Below are 21187 nucleotides of genomic sequence, written 5' to 3'. Positions count from 1 at the left end.
AATAAATATATGTACAATATATAATAGTATATATATGTTTCTGATAAAATGAAGAGTAGACTGATGTATTAAATATTCCTTTATTGGGTGAGAAAATCAGACCATGTCATAACTGCTGTAAGTCACACAGAATAGACATCAGAGCCTTAAACAGGCTGACGTCTGCTAAATGGGTCAAACTGGGCAGAAAGTCTACAAACACATAACATCCTTATAGAATATGATGTAACACTATAGATCAACTTAGTTCAGAATATATAAAGCATATAAACAGTTACAGCAATATGATGCAACAAACACAGCAGCTACTGATCCAAAATCCTCAAAGCTTCATAGAACTGAAACCAACATTTATTTTAGCTCCATTCTGCTGCTGATACAGACTTTAGGTTTCTGAACATTAAACTTGTTGCTGCCTTTCATAGTGTGTAACCTGAAGGCCCTGAGTACTCTGAGTACTTTCTCCCACACTGGAAACACTGGGATGATAAAATTATTTGAACATTACCTAATAAGACTGATTCAGGACAGACAATTAGTTATTTTAAACTTTTCTAGCAGTCCTTCACAAACAGGGAACAGTCTGTCTATTCTCTCCATCTGTCAGCTGCTGCTGGCTCTTCCTCCTCCTCTTCCTCACATACTGCTGAGTTTGTCCTGGTGGATCATCAGGGCTGCAAAGCCTCACAGATGATGTAATGCAGTGGGTCCCTCAGTCTGTTCTCACTCTGGACACTTGCAGGTGTCACACATAGAAATCAAATGTGTGATAAGCTGCAGGATTCAAACACAAGTGTAACTTATAAACACACGTTCATACTTTTATTCCACAATCAGAGAGAAAGAAACAGAGAGAGAGTGCAGGACAGACAGACAGGTGACAGTCTCAGGTGTACACACTGCTACACAACAGCACAGAGAAGCAGGATTTAGTGTTTGTGTTATTACGAGTGTAAACAAGAAGAGTTCCAGATGGTGCAGTGGACACATGTGTGACTGCTGTGATTAAAGCATCTTTCTTTCAGCTTAACGAGTGAACCGTCAGCTGACTGACATGACTGACTTTAATTACGCATAAAATCATCACATTCTCTGTAAGATTAAAGTCAGCTATTGAACGGCGAATATTTTGAAGTGAAGGCTTTAAAACCAAGTTAGTACAAACGTCGCTAATGTCACATAACTTTCCCGACATGTTGCCAACAGTAATGTTTTAATGTTCTTCATTATAAAAACATTTGCGCATAAATAAGTGACATAATATTCAGTACTTACTTCTGGAAGTTTACTCTTCGTCCGCTCCGCTTCCGCCGTTTTTTTTCGGCAAAATTATCCAAACCACCGCCGCGCTATGAAGTCTGGGATATGTTGGACCATGAAGGCTACACAGACCCATCCTTAAAATTCAGGGAAATTAAGGACGCATTTGAGGGCCGCATTTCGAGCAGCCTTTGAATTGGGACAGTCTTTGTCGTGTCGCTGTGACATAATCGGCCTTAAAATGCGGCCTTTAAGGCTGCAGACCCCAAATCCGGTCATTGGTACTTCCTGGCTTGTGTAGTTACTAGGTAACAAAAGCTCAACACTGCCCCTAGCGTCCTGGAGCACTTCCGTTGTGTTTTGGAGTTTGCGCGCGTTTTGGAGTTTGCGCGCGTTTTGGAGTTTGCGCGCGTTTTGGAGTTTGCGCGCGTTTTGTATTTTGTACGTGTTTTGTCTTTTGCATGTGTTTTTTATTTTGTAAGTGTTTTGGAGCTTGCATGCGTTTTGGATTTTGCACGTGTTTTGGATTTTGTAAGTGTTTTGGAGTTTGTACGTGCTTTGTCTCTAGGGGCCACCGTAGTTCTGCTACTTTTTTTAATGCAATCATTTAACAGCAATTTTATATTTAATTCAAAGCAGAAATTTTCAAGTTTTTCTTTTTAATGTAGTACTTTTAGCCCCGCTGCAGTTCCCTGACAGTTTGGGAACCACTGCTCTTTGCAAATCATTTAAGTGATGAGGCAAACTTTTATGTGAATGGTGAAGTTAACAAACAAAACCAGCGCTATTGGTCTGACACTAACCCACATTGGATGGATCCCTCCAAGACTGTTGGAACAACAAAAGTGATGGTTTGGTGAGGTATGTGGGATACAACGATAGTGGGTCCATTCTTCATCAATGGAAACCTCAAGGCCTCTGGATATTTGAAATTGCTACATGATGATGTGTTTCCCTCTTTATGCACTGAAGCTGGCACGTTCCCTGAGATTTTCCAGCAAGATGGTGCACCACCACATTATGGGTGCAGGTCCGAGCATTCCTAGATGAACAGTTTCCTGGAAAGTGGATTGGTCGTCGTGGGCCAGTTGAATGGCCCCCAAGGTCTCCCGATCTCACCCCCTTAGACTTTTATCTTTGGGGTCATCTGAAGGCAATTGTCTATGGTGTGAAGATACGAGATGTGCAGCACCTGAAACTACGGATACTGGACGCCTGTGCTGGCATTTCTCCTGCGGTGTTGCTATCAGTGTGTGAAGAGTGGGAGAAGAGGGTTGCATTGACAATCCAACACAATGGGCAGCACATTGAACACATTTTATAAGTGGTCAGAAACTTGTAAATAAAGAAAGAATAAAGTTACGTTGAAACCAAGCACACCATTGTTTTTCTTGTGACATTACCAATAAGTTTGATGTGTCACATGGTCCTCTTCCTATTGAAAAAACAAAAGTTGTATCCAAGATGGCCGACTTCTAAATGGCCACCATTAGAGATGGCGCGATACCACTTTTTTATGTCCGATACCGAGATCATAAATTGGTATATCGGCCGATACCGATATGAATCTGATATAGTGTTTTTTTAATATCTTGCTGCATTTGGTATAAGTTCATACTCAAGTTTAAATAAACAACAACACTAAAGCTATTCTGTTATACCTGTATGTAAAAAATACACTGCACCCAAAATATTTCATAGTTCAGCAAAACTGATCAATCTAATAAACTTAAACCTACACCATCCTCCCTACTCTGGTATTTTAAAGAGTAAGCAACCTAACTAATAGGGTTTCAAACTCCCAGCAAAAAAAAAAATAAAAAAAAATAAAAAAAAAAAAATAATAATAATAATAATAATAATAATAATAATAGGGAACCACCCCCCACCTCATGATGCTTAATCGATGTAATCAACTTTAATTTAATGCACAGAAATAAATTATTTTTCAAGAATAATTAAATAGATTCAACATCTTTCTTCAACAGAACTGCACAGATGGTACCTTCCCAAAGGAAAAAGTACTATAGCTTACTAGGGTATATTAGACTTAACAGTTACTATATACAGTAATGGACTTCTATACATTTTACATCAGATTAAAACTTTGGGTGTAAGATTCAGATAATTATTTATTAAAAGCTAGACATTTTAAATGACAATAAGAAAGAAAAGTATGTCTTTGTGCCCCCTTTTCCCAGTTAATGCCCTATCGGCCCCCCTGGCTAAACTTTGCTAGATCCGGCCCTGCACAGTTACCAGCGTCAGCTGTAGAAAAAGATCCTGGAGTAGAAAGTAATATTAAATAAATTCTAACAACAGCTGATCAAGCTTAAACGTGCTGCTGCTGTTCAGCCGCTGGTTTCCTCTTTCTGGTGCAAAGTGGGCCAAAAACAAAGAAGAGAGAAAAGCCGATCAGCTGATCATTGATCAGTTTCATGATTGAAGTAGCAGCAAGAAGAGGCAGTCGCTCCATATATCTGTTGTTAAGCTTTACAAACATTCAGAGATGAACTTACACACTTGCTTTACTTCTCTCTGGGAAAACTTCCTCGGAGATGAAATGCTGGATTGGTAGCGAGGCTACAAATACACACAGCCGCTCTATCACGTGATGCATACTGCTCCGACGTGCTACGGTAATGAGCCGAGTTACGCCGTGTCGCAAGTTTTGTGAGGTGCTTTTTTGCTATTTAATGGATCGGATTACATTTTTTATTTCTCTCCGATCCAGTAATTTACGTCAGTATCGGACCGATACCAATACGTAATATCGGATCGGCCCATCTCTACCCACCATGGTCACCACCCACCTTGAGGAGTTTGCCCCCTCACATATACTAATGTGCCACAAACAGGACTTTAATATCACCAACCATTCCCATGTTATTACGGTGTATCCATATAAATGGCCCACCCTGTAGTATAATCCGGGATATTTTCATTTTTTTGATCAAATTAAAGTTGGCAATAAACCACAAAGGTCTGTGAGAGATGGAAATGAGCATCTTGTGTGACCACAGAGGTCCTGACACACTGATGCTCTGATTTGTGGTTATTTATACTTTTTTAGATGCCCAAAAATGAGATCCGATAAGGGAACTGATACTGAATGTGGTTTAAAAAAGTTTTATGAAATCCCAAACCAGCCAAACAACCTCCAGAGGAGAACCACTTCCTGTCTGCCTGCTGATTGTTTACCATTTGCTGTATAGTGTCTGTGACGACGCGTATTCGTGATGCATTATTCAGCTATTTTCAGTAACGCCGTCTCGGTCCGACTCTACTTGCACCGAGGTAATTATGGTGACAGATTATCTCCAACAGTTGAGTAAATGCATTCACACAGCTGCACACACGCCATACTACATCACTACTATTAATACCCCCCCTTCACCCACCCACACACACACACACACACACACACACACACACACACACCTTGCAGTGTGTATGCAAAAAAGGCATAAAAGCTCCAACTGTGATCTGCTTCAGTAGCTCCACTCGCTGAGTAGAAATAAATGAGATCTGATGCAACAGTTACCCCGTTTGAGTGCAGACAGAGGGGGAGGAGGTGATACCCGCCAGCAGCTGGGTGTCACAGAGCGGTTAAAACAAACAAAAAAAACAAGCAAACCAGGAAGTAAAACCTGCCAGCAGTGATGCACGGCAGCACGCTGCCTGAAGCGCATGCAGACAACGAACACATCTGCAGTAGCCATCTGCTGACCTGTCCGTAATCTATCTGCACATCTAATCACCTCACAGTCTATGCATCCATTCATCCATCAGAGCTGCTGAAGCTGCTTATCTGCCAGTCTTTCAAAGTCAGCCTGCAGGACATTCAGAACAGCTGAAAGAAGCGTCAAGAATTAAAGAGAAACCAGTGAAAACTTTTCAGAGGTGCAGACGATTCCTTCAGTGTCTGTTTGACTAAAGAACCAATGAAAGAGTATAAAAATAGCTGCTCGCTGTTTTTCTGTCCATCTACAAACAAGACTTTAATTTCATGACCTATGAGCTGCCAATAACATCACATCTGCTCAAAATCACAACTGATTATTCCACCAAGTCCAAGGATTTACTTTAGTTTACTGTGTCAGCAGTCTGATATAAAACTGTCAAAGTAAGAACCGACTGGTGGGAAATAATAAAGTGTTATTACATATAATAGTAGGACAAAATTTGTCAGGAGCAAACCACAGCTTTGTCTTCATTAGTCATTATTGGCTCAAAATACTCCTTCAAACAAACTCTGAGAAACCACAGAGTGAAAAATGGTCCAAATTCTTTCAGCTAAAAACGATCCCCGTGTTCTCCCAAAGCTCCTGCTGAGGGTCCACCGCAAACGCCATCGAACAGCAGGAAGAAGACGCCAAAAACAGACCAAACATCTGAGAACCTCCGTCCACAAGACGAGGTTAATCAATAATATGTTATTAATATTAGGGCTGCCACGATTAGTCGACTAGTCACGATTACGTCGACTATCAGAATCGTCGACGACTGATTTAATAGTCGACGCGTCGTTTGAAGCTTTGTAAGATCACAAAAGCCGCAGGAATAAGTAGCAGGATTTAAGAGTGTAATAACGGACTGAAACAGAAGATGGCAGCACTGCATGTACAAGGATGCCAGCTGCCGTTAAACCCCGAAGAAGAAGTTTCCAACAATGGCGGCAGCTAGTTAGTTTTAATATTGCTCTTATTATTCTTTCTGGGTCACAAAATAAACGTTTAACATATTTTCAGGCGAGAATGTAGCTGTGTAAACCTCAAATATCTGCTCAGTTTATCAAGACACCACATATTTTCAAAAGCGCTCCGACGTTTTCGGAGACGTCTGTTACCCACTAGCTCGATAGCGAGCCGGGGGCTAGGCTAACTAGAGCCGTGAGAACACCGGACTCCCGGCAAATCGTTTTCAAACCCACCGCCGTCTTTCGCTACTCAGGTTAAATATATATGAGTCACTTAGATAACTTAAAAATGTTATTGTTTGGCTTTTTTTAGTATTTTATTTGTTCCTGAGTAAATCGGTTTGGCTGAGATTAAAGTTATAGTTTTTACACAGCTGAATAAACATCAAGCAGACAGCTGATCATCAGAAGTGTGAGATGCTGGAGAATTTATTCCGGTGTCCTGTTATATTTTAGATAGCAAGGAGTTTATTAAACTTCACCGAAACAATCTGCAAATTTCATTAAAAATTAATAAACTATCATCTTGTCTTTATTTGTAGTTAGCACAGACCTTAAACACTTAAAGCTGTAAGCTAATGATAGTTATATAAGAGCAGATGCTGCTGGTGCAATAAGCTGTACGTTTTACGTCCAATGGATGATGATCTGACTAGTCGACTAATTGCAAAAATAATCGGTGACTAGTCGACTATCAAAACAATCGTTTGTGGCAGCCCTAATTAATATATTATCATTAACCTCAGTTATGATACGGAAAACACTCCGCCAACAGAAACGACACTACATTGAACGACAGACACACAAACAAAGAGCAAACGTCTGGCACAGCAGAAGGAAAGCAGCTTGTTTCTAAAAGCAGAATCGGCCATTATGTGGAAACACTTTGGATTTAGCACAGGTGATGTCAACTAAGAACAAACCTAACATCCAAATGAGACGCAGATGTTACAGATGTTACTGTACAGTGGATCAAATCTGACTTTCATCAGTTTTAACAAAGATCTCCGACAGCACTGGCTGAAACCATGACCGAGCCTCCACCGTGTCTCACAGGCTGGAGCCTCACTGTTGGACCTCTCTCCTGACCTCCTCCATCTATACTGGATCTGGATCCATCGCTCCATCAGACCCATTTCAGTCCAATTCTTGTATACGTTTCATACCTCAGCCTTTCCTCCTGCTTCCCTTAATTAAGAATGGATTCTTCTTTTGACACTTTTCATAGATTTAACTAAAGACACAGGTATTTTTGAAACAGGCTCCTAGTAAAGTGTCTGAAGAGCCAATTTAGACCTTCAGAAAGCTTGAACTATTGATAAAGAAAAGCGAGAGGGTGGGACCTCCAGCAGGTTAAACATCAAACACAGAAAACACTCAGATCAGGAAACGGCGTCAGCACATCAGCAAGCAGATAATCAAAGTTATAGCATGAAGGCAGAAGCTGAGCCAGCTGAAGACCCAGCCCTCTGAAAACAAACATCACTCCTAACTTGACCTGCTGACAGTGTGAAACTGACAAGGAGACAAAGGCAGGTTTGGAGCTTGTTGCAATGCAGAAACATGCCAGTTAGGTGCTTTTAGCTGATGATAAAACTCAGAAGTACCGACAGCACGTCACGCAGGCTTTTCTGCACAGGTATGAGTATGAGGCCTGAAAATATCTCGTCTATGGTGCATCAAATGCATAAACGTTTGAAAAATATGACAATTTAAAGTGACCTCTTCTGCTTCGTTCCAGCTTCATGCTTTTATTCTTGGACTCTACTACAGCAGCTGTGCATCAGTAGAACTTCAATACAATCTTTTTATGTTATTCTATGAAAGGAAGTCGGTTATAATTTTTTATTTTATATCAGGGCTGTCACAGGCAATGCGTTTGTGGAGCTATAGCTACAGACTCTTAATAAATGAAGTTGGAGAAAACCAAACAAAGCGTACTTTCTTCAAGTGTTAGACATATTAGACAGCTAGAGTCTACGCTCCGTCTGTTGTATTCTTTCACATTTTATCCAATTAAATTCAATTTTATTTATACAGCGCCAAATCACAACAACAGTCGCCTAAAGGCGCTGCAATATCTGGCATCATCTATTTCTATGACAGATGCCATACAGAAGTGTATTCCAGTCCCCTTTCTGATTGGTTGCCCCTCAGTAACCAAGCATTTAAACAGCGTGTTATCATAGTGAAAAGCATCTTCCTGTTATTTCTGACCGTTTGATAAACAAATGTATTTTATGCATGAGTGAATTAAACCCTCCCTTTGTATTTTGGTTTTTAAAATGACGATCTGGTGATTTTCCTTCCAACATGATTGGTGGGGAGTAAATTTTTAACGAGCAGGAAACCACCCGATAGATTTCGGGTTACACACACAAGACTTAAAGCCACAAACACGCCACATACGTTGCTATTCGTGGACATTAATTCAAAACTGCAACTTCCTCTTACTTCGATGTGTTATAAATGTTTGCCCATTGGCTATTTGATGAGTCAACTGATTACCTTTTTTTTTTTTCAAATCAAGTTTGAACAAAGTTGATATTTCTGACTTTTACGCTGAAGTCTGGGGTAAAGTGAAGTTTCTGTGATTTTTTTTCTCCTATTTTCTGAATCTTATTTTCCATAAATTGATTTATTGAAAAATAAAATGAAGATAAGATGTTAAAAAAAAGCCAACATTAAGAGCTTTTGCAGTAAAGGTCAGATGACGTAAATGTTAAAATATCTGTTAATGGTTTTCAGTTCAGACATCATTGATCTGCTGATTAATCGGTAAGTCTATCAATAAGTCAGGCAGGAAGTGAAGAAGCTGGTTTGGCCCTCTATTCACCTCCTGATCCACATTTATCAGCAGACAGCTGATGTGTCACGTCGACCAAAACACAAAATCACAACATCCGGTCGGGATTTTCAAAGTAAATTCGCGCAAAGTATTCGACTATGGTGACGTGTTTCTGGACTGTTTTCGGATTATAAACTGATTACCGACTAAAATAATCATTAATCACTGTCGTAGCTGCTTGAAATACGGGAACTGTAATCCTTGTCATTAGACAAACAGCTACAGGTCATTAAATCTGTCATTTAGACAAACGGCTACAGTTTACACAGTAAATTTAGTAGATTATTACAAAGCTGTTTATTATTACACCATAAAATACAGTTCATGGAGATAAAACTGTGCCAGTCATGCTCATATTTCTATTTTAGCATTTTAACATTTTAAACAATGAATATGTTTTGAGACTATTTCAAATGAGTAGAGTACTTTATAGGAGAAGGAACTGTATATATTTGGCTAACATTTTAAGGAAATGTAAAAGAACATCTCAGATAGTCCAATGTCTACTTGCTACTGGTGGAACATTTATTAAAAAATGTAATGTAATGGCTTGATTATACTGATTTAAACCTTATGGGGAACCCAGCGGGGAAAAAAATCTAGAAATAGTCACCACAAAATAAAAATGAACATCTGACACAAGTTTTGCGGCAGCTTCAAAAGTCTGTCCAGTTTCGTGCCGTGTTTTATTTTGAAGGCCAAAGCCGGTCACCTCCGGTGGCGCCCCCTTTAGCTCTAGCTTGACGCCGCCGACAAATTGCTAACTAACGTCGAGAAAATGACACGTACCTGCCGTTTGCCTGCCGTCGTCCTCAAAGATGAGTCTGAAGTCCAGCTCCTCCGCGCAGTTTACTGTGGACATTGAAGTGAACAGAGCCGAAAATGTCCCCCAGCGGAAGCCGTGCAGCCGACCTGTCTGCCTGCCTGTCTTTAAAAGTGACCTGTCTCACTCACTGACATCCGACTGAAAGCAGAACTCTGTTTTTAACTGACCCGCCGAACGAAACGACGACTGAATCCGAGCTAAAAGTTGGCCGGCGGCATGTGACGGCTCAGTAAACACGCCTGCGGTCTGCCTTGCTGGAGCACAATGGTCCCATTATCCGCGCTAACTTGTTGTCCTCGCGGCTCCTGCTCGCGTTCACTTTTTACGCTCCTCCAGCTTGATCCGTTTGCTGCCTTCAGGGCCGCCTCGGAAACCCCAATACATCGTGTTTACGCGTGACCGGGGCTTTTTGAAAACGGTCCCATTCAGCCAAAAGTGAAAATGGGCAGGGTTTATATACTGCCAAAAGTGGAAATAAAGAGTTCGATCTAAACGTTGTTTACTTTTTATGTTTGTTTATTTTTTCTAAATAAACCTTAGCTGTGATATCTTGGTGTGGCATGTCATAAATGGGTGTGGCAAGTATCAAACAGGAAGTTAACCCTGAAAACAAAAAACTTTACCATTTATTTAACAATTTAAAAGAATATATTTTTATTTATCTTTTTTTTTTTTACTGCATGAGGAAGTCAGGAGTAGCAGAGAAGCATATGAAGTGGTGCTGTGATGGGAGGGGATTCCCATTTGGATGGGGTCAAGCATCCAAAGTAACGAAGGAGGAAGGAAAAGAAGGAAGACCTCAGAGGTTCGATGATGTAGTGCAGGACAACATGCAGAGGGATGGAGTGACAGAAGAGCATGCTGGGATAGGAGAAGATGGAGGCAGATGGTCGACTGCGACAACCCCTGAAGAGAGCAGCCAATAGAAGATGATGACTAGTGTCATAACAGGTTTTCAATTCATAAAAATAAAGATTACACCAGTCAGATATTCAGAACCCTCGAATTCCTTTTAAAAACAGCTAATGTGTTTCATCATGTCTGAGCTATAATTTCAAAATAAGATCTTTAAGACATGGTTCATTTGTCTCCAGCTGCTGTAAGAATACATCTGTTTTTGTAAGCAGAGCATTTATTATTACTGCCTCTTTTTATATAATCCGATAATTGATTCATGAACAGAAATATAACTTAAATATGCTCCCCCCCGCTTTTGTAGTCAGAAACTGCTGATCTGTAGCAGTTCCTGTGTTCATATTTAAAGTGCAGCACTGTAGTATCTCTCCATGCACACTGCTGCTAACCTTGCACTTCCCTTTTCAGCTGTGAGACGTTAGTTTCCTGTGTGGCCTCACCCAACTTCATCTTGTTTTCCACTGAGCAGCTGACAGAAAGCTGACATGTGCTTTTAGAAAGCCTCCACAGGGTGTTCCTCTCCTTAATTATGACCATTTTTTCAGACACACAGCTTCACATTGCACCTTCTTTGAGTCCCCTCCCAGAGATCAGCATGCGCCTGGAAACCGTATTTCGCAGCGCCCCTGAAGGCACCATCAGACCGCCCTAATTTGACGTCAGCAGCAGGATGTCTTCTTCACCTCACAGGTTCAGCTCAGGACTTCACGGGACTCGTTAAACACAAGGGACGGTTTTATTTTAACACCATGCGGCACACCTGTGTAGTGACGCTCGTGTTCTGCGTGCAGAAGCTCTGACCTCACCTGAACTCACCTGAGGTCAGGTGAAGCAAGTACAGGCCCAGGCTACTTGAAACATGTCACACAGGAAGCTAAAGGTTTTAAAACTGCATGAATTTCGAAGGAAAACTCGCACCTGCCGGTTCATGAACCGGACCTCAGGTTCAGGTGTGGGTTGGGTGACCAGGTGACCCTCTTTATGAGGGACTGCCGAGCATTGTTATGCCCGGGCCTCCACATCATACAGCGACACCAGAGATGTGCTGATCTGTGGATGAAGGTCGACACAAATAACAGAAAATTGAGAAATATTTTTTAATAATTATTGATCGCATTCTCCTGAGATTTTCTGAGCACGTCCTGAACCGAAAGTTGATCAAATACGAGTTAATAAAACCACAGAATCTTTCTTTTTTAATGTCATGCTCATGTTTGCTAAAGATCAGAACAGTGAGAAGAGGAGAGGCATAGACTGTATGTGACAGATGGACACAGCTCACATGTTGGTTCATGAGTGAATATTAAAGCCTACGTTTTAACATTTTTGGCTGCCACCATGCTGGTTAGTGGGACCCAGAAGTGACCATGTTTAGACAACAGTGTGGAGTATTCATTTATCAGCTAATGAGAACGAGCTGCATTCATAAACAGTATGAGAGCGCCTGCAAATTAGTGCGGAAATAGAATTTCACTCATGACAAAAAAACAAACAAAAAAAAATGCTCTAAACATCACACGGTCCAGAGGTCCAGTTCAGGGACTCCAGTTACCAGAGGTGAAGCCTAACAGACAGCTAGCAGCTACAGCTGCCTGTGTCACCATCCGCCTATCAGGCCAGAGAGGCCACGCCCCGAATAGTTCGAACTTTCAGCCTTAATGCACTTTACACAGTGACTCCCCACCTGCACAGGTGTTATATAGAGATCACATCTGTAGAGACCGAAGTTTGTGTATCAGGCTGTAAACGTGTTCATATCTCCAGCAAAGTTTTAACATGGGAGTCTATGGGATGGACTGACTGCGGGAGCCTCTAGTGGATGTTAGAGGAACTGCAGCTTTCTGTGCCTCATCGCTGGATTCAATAATTGTAAAAACAGTCAGTCATGTTTTTGGGTTTAGCTAGTTTGATAATTATTTTTCTTTCATCTGACTGTGCAGAAAGTTCTGAACACGAGCAGAAATCCTGCTGCAACAAAACAAGCGATTAAAGTTCTGGGTTTAAAATCCAATTAAATTCAGATATTACTGAGGGGGAAATGAGCCACATGCACATTTGGTTAACAGAGACGACCTCTTTAATGGAGGCAAACATAGCCTGAGCCAGTGTTAATGAAAAGTGTCCAAAATGTCATTATGAACAGCTGAGCTCTGTGAGGACAGATCCACCAGGCTGCACATGCTTTAATTCAACTTGCAGACAAAGAAAAGCACAGGTTGTTCCTTTGGCATGAACATAAAACATGACATCATTTGGCAGATTTTATACCTTAAAACAAAGAAGATTTGTGTGAGAAGCCGCACAAATCACAGACGTCTTCTCCATCAGCACACGGTGCGTTTGAGGCTCTTCCACAAATCATGAACAAAAGACAGAGTAAGGCACCGGGTGTTAAAACGGCTTTCTGCAACGCTCTACAGATTCAACTTTGAACTGAAAAGTTGAGCACCACCCTCTTCTTTCACCTGTCCAGCACAGAGACATCTACAGGCAGACGCTCTGATGCTCCAGCTGCGCAGCGTCGTCCACTCAGCTCATACCAGGCTGACAGGAATCACTAACGAGCAGCCACAGGATTGCATTTATTCCAGGATCTGACTCAGATTTTAGGCGAGCCCTGAAACCGTCGCTCACCTGCTGCAGGACGCGTGTGTGAAATGTTCGTGTGGCACCTCTGGTGAGGTTTTTCATTAAAGCCTCACATGTAGGAGCTCGATGTTTGCGCCAGCTTTCCTTTATCCAACAGCTGTTTGTCTGTAAATTATAAGGACCCGGGCTGGAGACGAGCAGCTGCAGTGATGAAACTGTAACGGTGAAGCTGCTGATTGTTGTTGTTACCCTCACCTGTGGCCGGGAGAGATCGGGGTTACTAACGGGAGAAATGAGCTTCTTCTGAAGGGGGCGGGGCTCTCCCTCAGAGACAGAGTGGCGCTCCTCCTGGCAGGTGAGGTGTTCTGGACCCAGGAGGAGACCCTTCCTGGAGAGATCCCCACCACCCCAGAAGAGAGCTGGAGGAGGTCTGTGTTTAATTTAATCTTCTCTTATCAAACACCCGAGGCTCTCACACTGGATAGCGTCTGTTCTGCAGGTCGGACACTGTGTGATGGCTACGCCACGCGCGAGACGTTTCATATAAAACCCAGCGAGTTCTGATGGGTTTTAACCGCGTGCATTAGGAGGCGTGGCTCCCCGCACACGTGCAGACATCCACAGGACAGAGGCGGATGAGCGGCGTGGTTAACGGGACTAAACGATCAGACCTGAGCTGTGAGACGTATGTCAGCCGTGCTGGGTTTAAAAAATATTTACTTTGAGTTTAAATCAGATGAAGTGATGAATAATAAAAAAATAAAACTGAGCACAAACTCAGAGTTCATTTCTGGGTTAAATGTCTGATCATGCAGGTCACTGCCAGCTGTTAAACTCCTCACAGGCTCTCCCGCTGGCTCGGAGGCGGAGCCTCTTGGTGACTGTCACTGTTCGTTACCACAGCAACCTCTGAGGTTTGTTGCAGGACGTCGTTTACGTGCCGTTTCCTACTCCTCTCTTCCTCTGCGGCGCCGTTCACCTTCCCCTCCCTCTTCCTTTTGCAGACCAGGCCGGAGTCTTCCTCGCCGATCCGTCCCTCTGGTACTCCCAGAACTCGCAGGCAGACGATGGCGGCCGCTTGCTCTGCAAACTTCTTTGACTTTTCCCTGAAAGACGGCGAGATAGTTTTAGCCCAAAGCGCAGCAGACTCAAGAAATCACGACTGCGATCAAATTTTCAATTGCGGCTCATTTCTTGGAGGGTTTCCGCACTCTGAGCTGGAAAAACATCCTCACGATGTCTTTAAATAAACATATTCTAATTCTCTTCAGTTACTTTGTGTCATTTCAAAATGAAATCTGGAGCTGAAATGAGTCACTTGGTGTCAGACGGGGACAACACCGAGTCTACTTTTGATAATCTGTATGAAACTTTCTATTTTCACACTTTCAGTCGTGCCTGTTGTGAGAAGCTAATGTGGTCAGAACAGTAGGAGGGGCGCTCAACCACACGAGACGTCACAATAACCGTAGGAAATGAGCGAGCACAGATATTTGTGAGGAGGCGGGAGCGCTCAGAGGATCAGAGCCGTGCAGTTTATTCCACAAGCTGACATTTATATTTAAATGTTCATTTGCTATTTCACCTAGGGTTTGAGAGTAACGAAATTTCTATTCTCTGTATGTCCTGTACATGTGGCAGAATTGACAAATAAAGTTGACTTGATTTTGTCACTGAGGTGCTTAAAGAGGGCTCAGAGACGCCATTCCTGTCACCTTTCAGCGTTCCCGACTCTTCACAACTTACTTCAGGAGTATAGATTCCCTGTTGGCTGTTCAGCTGCTAAATGACGCAACTATCCAAACAGCCAATCACACGGCAGCAATTCAGTGCATGTAGCAACAGAAAAGAGCATCAATGAAAAAGGTGGAGGCGGGTTGCAAAACGGCTTGCATGCAGGCTAAAAATCAGATTTGAGATTTGTCAGCTGGACATGAAGCAGGACAACAGCTGAGTTCTCCAGGATTGAGCCAAAGCTCGGCACAGTCCACCCGTCCAAAAACAGAAGCCTGAACCACCGCTCAACAACCGGTGAACCCAGGAGACTTTCAGAGCTGCTCAGAAGAACCCAACAAGAAACTTTGCCGGTTGTGTGGAGGGAAAGAGATGAGCCTCGCTGGTGTTTTAGCACATTAGCGGCTCGCTGTGACTGAACACAGCTACAGAGCAGAAGCACTGAAGTTTGTACTCACCACAGTGAAGATCTGTACTTCTTCTGCGCGACGGTCACTGTGGACTGAAAGGCTCGGTCCTGAGCGCGCTGCACCTGAAACACACACACCTCTTAGAACCGCACAAATCATTCACGCCGTCACATTCAGGAACGAAGGCGAACATTTCTGTCGACGTGAAGCTTTGCGTTTGCTCACCGTCTCGTACTGCGGCTGCTCCACTTTCTCCTTACGGCTCCACTCGAGCAGGAACATCTTCGGAGTGATTTGAGGAGGATACTCTCTCCTGCAAACACATCAAATCCACCAAGTTTCACTTTAGTCCACGCAGGCAGACGGGCAGCGGTGTCCAGCCCGCTGTCATACAGCTGCTCGTTTTCTCTCGAGGCGGCGTTTGGTGCATGTAACACTGACACGTTCCCTGAACCTACTGAGTAGTTCTCGGTGCCCAAACATAACCAGCAGGTGGACGTGAACAAGCTGCGTGTCCACACCGCCCGCTGGTCTTCAGGCTGACGGCCAAATCCTGATTTTTAGATAAAAATAAAGCGGTCTGGTTCCTTAAGGTTAAACTGGGGAACAGAAGTTAGAAGAACCCCCAGACCGTGTTTATCAACGGTGGAAAAATCAGCCACAAGCTCATTTCCAGTTAAGAGTCGTGGCATGAATTCATCAAATAACACTACATAAATATTGTGCTGAGGTCCCTGGAAAACCACAACGCCTCTAAAAGCGTGGTGCACTGGCCTTTCGCGGCCGGCTCGACGAGCCGCTGCGTCAACCATGAGAATCATCTCCAGCTGCAAACGAGGAGCTGAAAACGTGTTTTTCACTCACCGTTCGAACTTGACGGCCATGGTGGTGACGTCTCCGTCCGTGACGGGTCGCTCCGGCTGGCTGCCGCTCTGCAGGGCGTCCCTCCGAGCCTGCAGCTGTTCCCGAGTCTGCCGGTAAAACTCCTGCAGCCCGTACGCCTCGCTGCAACACGTCAGCACCACATCACACCACACCCACCCTACGTACATACACATCTGACACTGCTGCAAACAAACAAACAGTGCTGCACCTGATCTCAGCGTTGGTCTGCGCCGCCTGCACCTGCTTCCCCAGAGGAGACTCCACCTTGTCTCTGAGCATCTGACACAGACAGTACTTTGTGTTGAAGGCATTGTTGTCGTATTGAATCGCCTGTGAAGCATCAAACAACATCTGTGGTAATCAACAAAACGCCAAACATGCTCAAAGCTTCCCCAAAGATTGAATTTTATTCTGCGTCTTCACGAGCTGCACTTCAAACTCACGTATTTGAGGTAGTCCTCCATGACCTTCTCCAAAGGAAGCGCTCCCTGGCTGCGGAACAGTGACGCGTTCCACATGGCGGCGCGGGCCAGCATCACCGACGAGGCGCCCGTCGCCTTTCTGAACTCCTCTATGTCGGCGTTGGTCTTCACGTGATCCAGAGAGCCTCCGCTGAAGGAGACACAGGACAGCGGACGGTTTAATGACTCCAGGTCTTAGTGTTGCGTTTAGGAACGCTGGTACTTAAGATTCTATTTACTGAGGACAGAAACCACACGGCTCTGTCCTCAGAGGAGCTGCCGCTCTCCCCTAACAGGGCCAAACTCTCGATCTCAAGCCGAGAATGGCGTTCAAACACATGAGCGGGAGCTGACTGTTACTCACTTTGCGATGACGGGGATGGAGACGGCCTGAGCGACGGCCTGAATGTAATCACAGTGGACAGGATGTCTGGGACGCTCGTCCTTAAACCTGAACAACAACGAGACAGACGTCCGTCAGCAACAGCCAAAAGAAATCCAACAGGAAGCAGTTCGAGACTTTTCCAGGCTCCTTATTGGCTCCTTCTGTTTGTCACAGATTGTTCAGTTGTTTGGTTTTGTGCAGTAAAAGTTATTTTTAAAAATATTATGAGATGTTTTTCTAACTTTCTCATATTTTAGATGCAAAGCAAAGACAATCAGAGGATGAACTGGCCTCATAATTAATTATGTATACGAGTTGAATGACTGCATGAAACTGTACTCTGCTTCTCTGTAACTGAAGTTTTCACACTCCTGACGCAGTTTACCTGCCGTGAACGGCGACCGCAGCGACGCCCGTCCTCTCGATCCTTCGGACCAGACTGACTGTTTCCTCCAGCTGGAACCAAAGAACAGCGAAGATTAAACATCTGCAGTAAGTATTTACCCCCCCCCATGTATTCTTCTGCACATGTGGCCCACTGAAGGGACCACAAACACCTGACTTCTCAGTGTCGAGGCTGGAACAGTTATCAGGTTTAGGGGGCAGTTACTTTTGCACACGGGCAGTTAGGTTTGGATAACTTTGTTCTCTTAATGAATGAAACCATCATTTAAAAACTGCGCGTAGCGTGCAGCCAACCACGATCAGACGTCCAAACACGCAGAGCTGAGGCGAAACAGAAAGCTGGGCGTCTCTGAGCGAGCACTTTGACTGCACGGTGCAAGGCAGCAAGTAAAACACGCACTTGCAGATTTGCTGCTGCATATTACCGCATGCTGCAACAAACAGGGCAGAGGTGGGGCTGTGTGCATGCAGAGGGTGCAAGGCACATGACATTTCATTTTTTAAGGATGGGGTCTCACAAGACCTTAAAATACGAGGTAAAGGGAACCCCCTCCACAGTGCACAGGGGTGAGCTCACATTAACACTGAAACATACAGCTATGAATAAGATAACAGAGTGAAGGTGAGGAAGTGAAACGTTCACGTCTTACTGAGGGCAGGATTCGGATTTTACACGTCACCGGGATGGAAACTCCTGTCACGAGCGTCCTCAGGATCTGAGGTGAAGACCAAAGTCAGAATTAAAAACATTCCTTTTATCCTGACGTGATCTCTTAGCTCACAGCTCACCGCTTCGATCTTATCAGGATCCGACAGGAGAGCAGCTCCCATCCCGCCCTGCAGGACAGCAGAGGTCAGAGGTCAGCCACAGGGACAGAGGGTCACAGCGTCAGTGGGGGGCGACTGGACTCACCTTGGTGGAATACTCCTTTGGACAGCCCATGTTCACGTCGACAGCAGCCACATCCTTCTCCCTGTGAGGAAGCAGCTTGTTATCACAAAGTTTAAAGTTACTGTGACGAGGAAGGCGGTGCAGAGCTTGACGGCACGAGCACTTCACTCGCAACACAAAGAGTCAACTTTGAACTCACACAAGTCGGGCCACAGCCAACGCTCTGTCCGGGTCAGCGGTTCCCTGAAAGACAAAAGGAAGACTGTTCGAGGTGTCCCCTTACACACTGTTCATATTTCATGTCTTCACAGCACGTTGAACCTCCCCAACAATAAGTGCCAATCCTGAATTTTGAACTACAGACGTCTGACATAATAAATGGAAGATTAATCCTTCAATACTGTTTGGGTCAAACAGTATGTGAGATTGACCCTGTGACCCGTCTCTGCAGAGGACCAATCAGACTTATCGTTTCCATAGCAAACAATAAGCACAAAGCCAATAAAGTAATTTTGTTTCTCCACGTCGATGCCATTCTGCTCGCTCATAAGCTTCCAGTCTCACCATCTGGAAGACGACGTTGCCCTTCTCCCTCTCACAGGTTCTGAACATCACTCGGTCATCCGGAGCCACGAAATCCACCGTCTCCAGCACGTCTGATGCACACACAGTTATGAGAAAGGTCTGAATGAACAGCCGGTATGAAGGGCAGCGAAGGGCACAGATTCTTACCGTTTACCACTCTCTGACACTGGGCCATTTTGATGTCAATCAGCTCCTGCAACAGACACCAAAGGGTCAAGGGGGAACTATTCGGATTTTACTTATTTCTTATCAAACATTTCCCTCTTCTTGTGGTCAACACGTGACCCAAGTTCCGTCAGGTTGCTGTAAACACTCCATCTTAGCAGTTTGTCATTTAAGAAATGTGGCTAAGTTAAGCCCTATTTTATCTCACTCTGAACTGGAGATTGCTATACTTGAGATTGCTTATTTCCTCACGCTTGGACTATTGTAACTCTTTGTTTATGTGTCTAAGCAAAGGTTCCCTGGATCGTCTGCAGGCTGTGCAAAATGCTGCAGCCAGGCTTTTAACAAAGTATTCACATGTGACACCGTTGCTATTTCAGCTACACTGGCTTCCTGTTGAACTTAGAGTTCATTTTAAGACCCTGGTCTTGACATTTAGAGCCTTGCCTGGACTGGCACCAGCCTACATCTCTGATCTGCCACAGCCCGATGTCCCCAGCAGGTCCCTGAGGTCATCTGATCAGGGCTTACTTGCTATAAAACAAGCTAAGATGAGAACTAAGGGTGAAGCTTTTGCCACTGTGGCCCCGAGACTGTGGCCCTCTCCCCCCAAACCTTAAGAACTGTGGACTCAGTAGCTGTTTTTTAAAAAACAACTCAAAACTCTTTTTAAAACAGTTTTTGGTTAATTTGTGCCTGTTTTATATTGTCTGTTTTACCTTTGTATTATTTGTTATCTTATGTGCAGCACTTTGTGACTGTCTAGAAAGATGCTGTATAAATATAATTTTATTTATTTTTTCACCACTCTTTGCTCTGTATGATGTCACAGAGAGGGGATAATCCAAATATGGTCACCAAGGATACAGCCTCTGTCCTCACCTCACAGTAAACCACATCAGCTCCGTAGTCCAGAGCGAGCAGCCTCATGGGCAGAGTCCCCACTCGCACCATGGGAGCCAGGGCGGTGATGTTATTGAAGCTCAGCCGGCCTGCTGCCATCGTGGCGGCTCAGTCGTCCTGCCAAGACCACACAGGACCCAACGGTCAGAGACCCTCCTCTTAAACAGCTGGGCTTCAACTATCCAGAGGTGCTGGCATGTTTAGCCGCATTTTCACAACAACACAAAACTCCCTTACAAAAAAATCAGCTGATTTAAGGCGGTTTCGGTTCTAACACAAGTGGATATAACTGAAAGAAGTATGTTTAATGCATTAATTGACACCACTGAAATAAATCAATACAAATAACAACATTCCTACCTTTTAGTGTTGCTTTGGATCAATTAGCTTCTCCTACAGGTCGACAACCTGGTCAGATTATCAGACCTAAAGTTAGAATTTCACTTGAATATTTTCAATTATCTGCTAACTATCTGCGCCGAATTAACCTTATTGAGATGCTTATTGTAGAAAAGTTAGTTTCATGCTCTCTGGTAGCTTTCCGACAGCGAACAAGCGATAAACGTTTTAACTGCAATTCTTGTGCACAGAGTTTGGCAGAGCGGCTAGCCAAGCTACGTTAGCATTCTAGCTAATTGCTTAACTGTGTTTCCGTCACGAGCTGAAAACAGGCGTTAGTACGGAAGCGACAGCTGCGATCATGCAGAGGTTTTTATCTCTACGTTTAAATCAAATCTTTACCGGCATTTGTTCTCAGGTGCTGACGACAGCGGCTCTCGTGCTCATGTGGGGAAGAATAAAGCGTGCTGCAGTTTAAACTTCCTGTTTAGGTATCTACGTCATCACGTCGTTCATCTTCGCGACACCTTCAGTAGAGCAGAATCTATATTTATAGTTTTCATTTTAAATAAAAATAATAATAAAAATAAAATTCAGCAAAAACAAAAAAACCTCAGAGGTTAAGGAAACAGAAATATATAATATTACAAAAATTACAAATTTAATCAATATATTTAACTTTTTTTTGTTGCTGTTGTTGATTTGCCTCTCTGCTCTCTATTCTGGAATTTTCTCTTGCGTTTTAATCTTATAAAATCAGATTTTTTTCCCCACCCAGAATCGCTTTTAATCACCTGCCGCATAATTTCTTGGCTCCACCCCCAGCAGCTGTGACGCATCCACAGCCGGCACAGCTCAGAGAGACAGACACCACCAGTGCAGGTCT

General features: G+C 43.7%; 2 protein-coding genes across 3 annotated transcripts in view; both read right to left on the bottom strand.

Moving 5' to 3' along the window:
• Positions 1-10010, bottom strand: part of nfatc3b (nuclear factor of activated T cells 3b) — a 29739-nt gene extending 19729 nt beyond the window's left edge. The window contains exon 1 of the mRNA XM_085464962.1: positions 9597-10010. Coding sequence (XP_085321088.1) covers positions 9597-9669 — 73 coding nt within the window. The 5' untranslated portion in view covers positions 9670-10010. The remainder of the gene's footprint in view (positions 1-9596) is intronic.
• A 2666-nt stretch (positions 10011-12676) lies between these two features.
• Positions 12677-20821, bottom strand: dus2 (dihydrouridine synthase 2). 2 transcript variants are annotated; one of them, XM_085464959.1, is made up of 17 exons: positions 20704-20821; positions 20323-20370; positions 19942-20079; positions 19042-19087; positions 18874-18965; positions 18509-18552; positions 18331-18391; positions 18207-18254; positions 18068-18133; positions 17398-17468; positions 16992-17078; positions 16610-16778; positions 16375-16496; positions 16146-16286; positions 15507-15594; positions 15330-15403; positions 12677-14243 (listed from the first exon to the last, which is right to left on the bottom strand). In XM_085464959.1, exons 3-17 carry the CDS (start codon positions 20059-20061, stop codon positions 13976-13978), a joined length of 1497 nt encoding a protein of 498 aa, XP_085321085.1. In that variant the 5' UTR covers positions 20062-20079; positions 20323-20370; positions 20704-20821; the 3' UTR covers positions 12677-13975. The 2 variants fall into 2 exon arrangements, with proteins under 2 accessions (XP_085321085.1, XP_085321086.1); XM_085464960.1 differs by lacking the exon at positions 20323-20370.
• Between the last annotated feature and the right edge of the window lie 366 nt (positions 20822-21187).

Source organism: Copadichromis virginalis, linkage group LG7 (genome assembly GCF_057382275.1).
Source record: "Copadichromis virginalis isolate Kocher_CV1m ecotype Utaka linkage group LG7, C_Virginalis_male_GT1.1, whole genome shotgun sequence".
In the NCBI taxonomy this organism is placed as follows: Eukaryota; Metazoa; Chordata; class Actinopteri; order Cichliformes; family Cichlidae; genus Copadichromis; species Copadichromis virginalis.
This window is presented reverse-complemented; position numbering and strand designations above follow the sequence as displayed.

Excerpts from the sequence above, each read along its gene's own strand:
- dus2 (XM_085464959.1), bottom strand. The coding sequence starts at position 20,061 with ATGGCAGCAGGCCGGCTGAGCTTCAATAACATCACCGCCCTGGCTCCC. Across the intron at positions 16,779-16,991 it reads TCCATCCCCGTCATCGCAAA|CGGAGGCTCTCTGGATCACG; the intron begins GTGAGTAACAGT and ends TGTCTCCTTCAG. Across the intron at positions 15,404-15,506 it reads AGCAGCCGCAGTACGAGACG|GTGCAGCGCGCTCAGGACCG; the intron begins GTGAGCAAACGC and ends TGTGTGTTTCAG.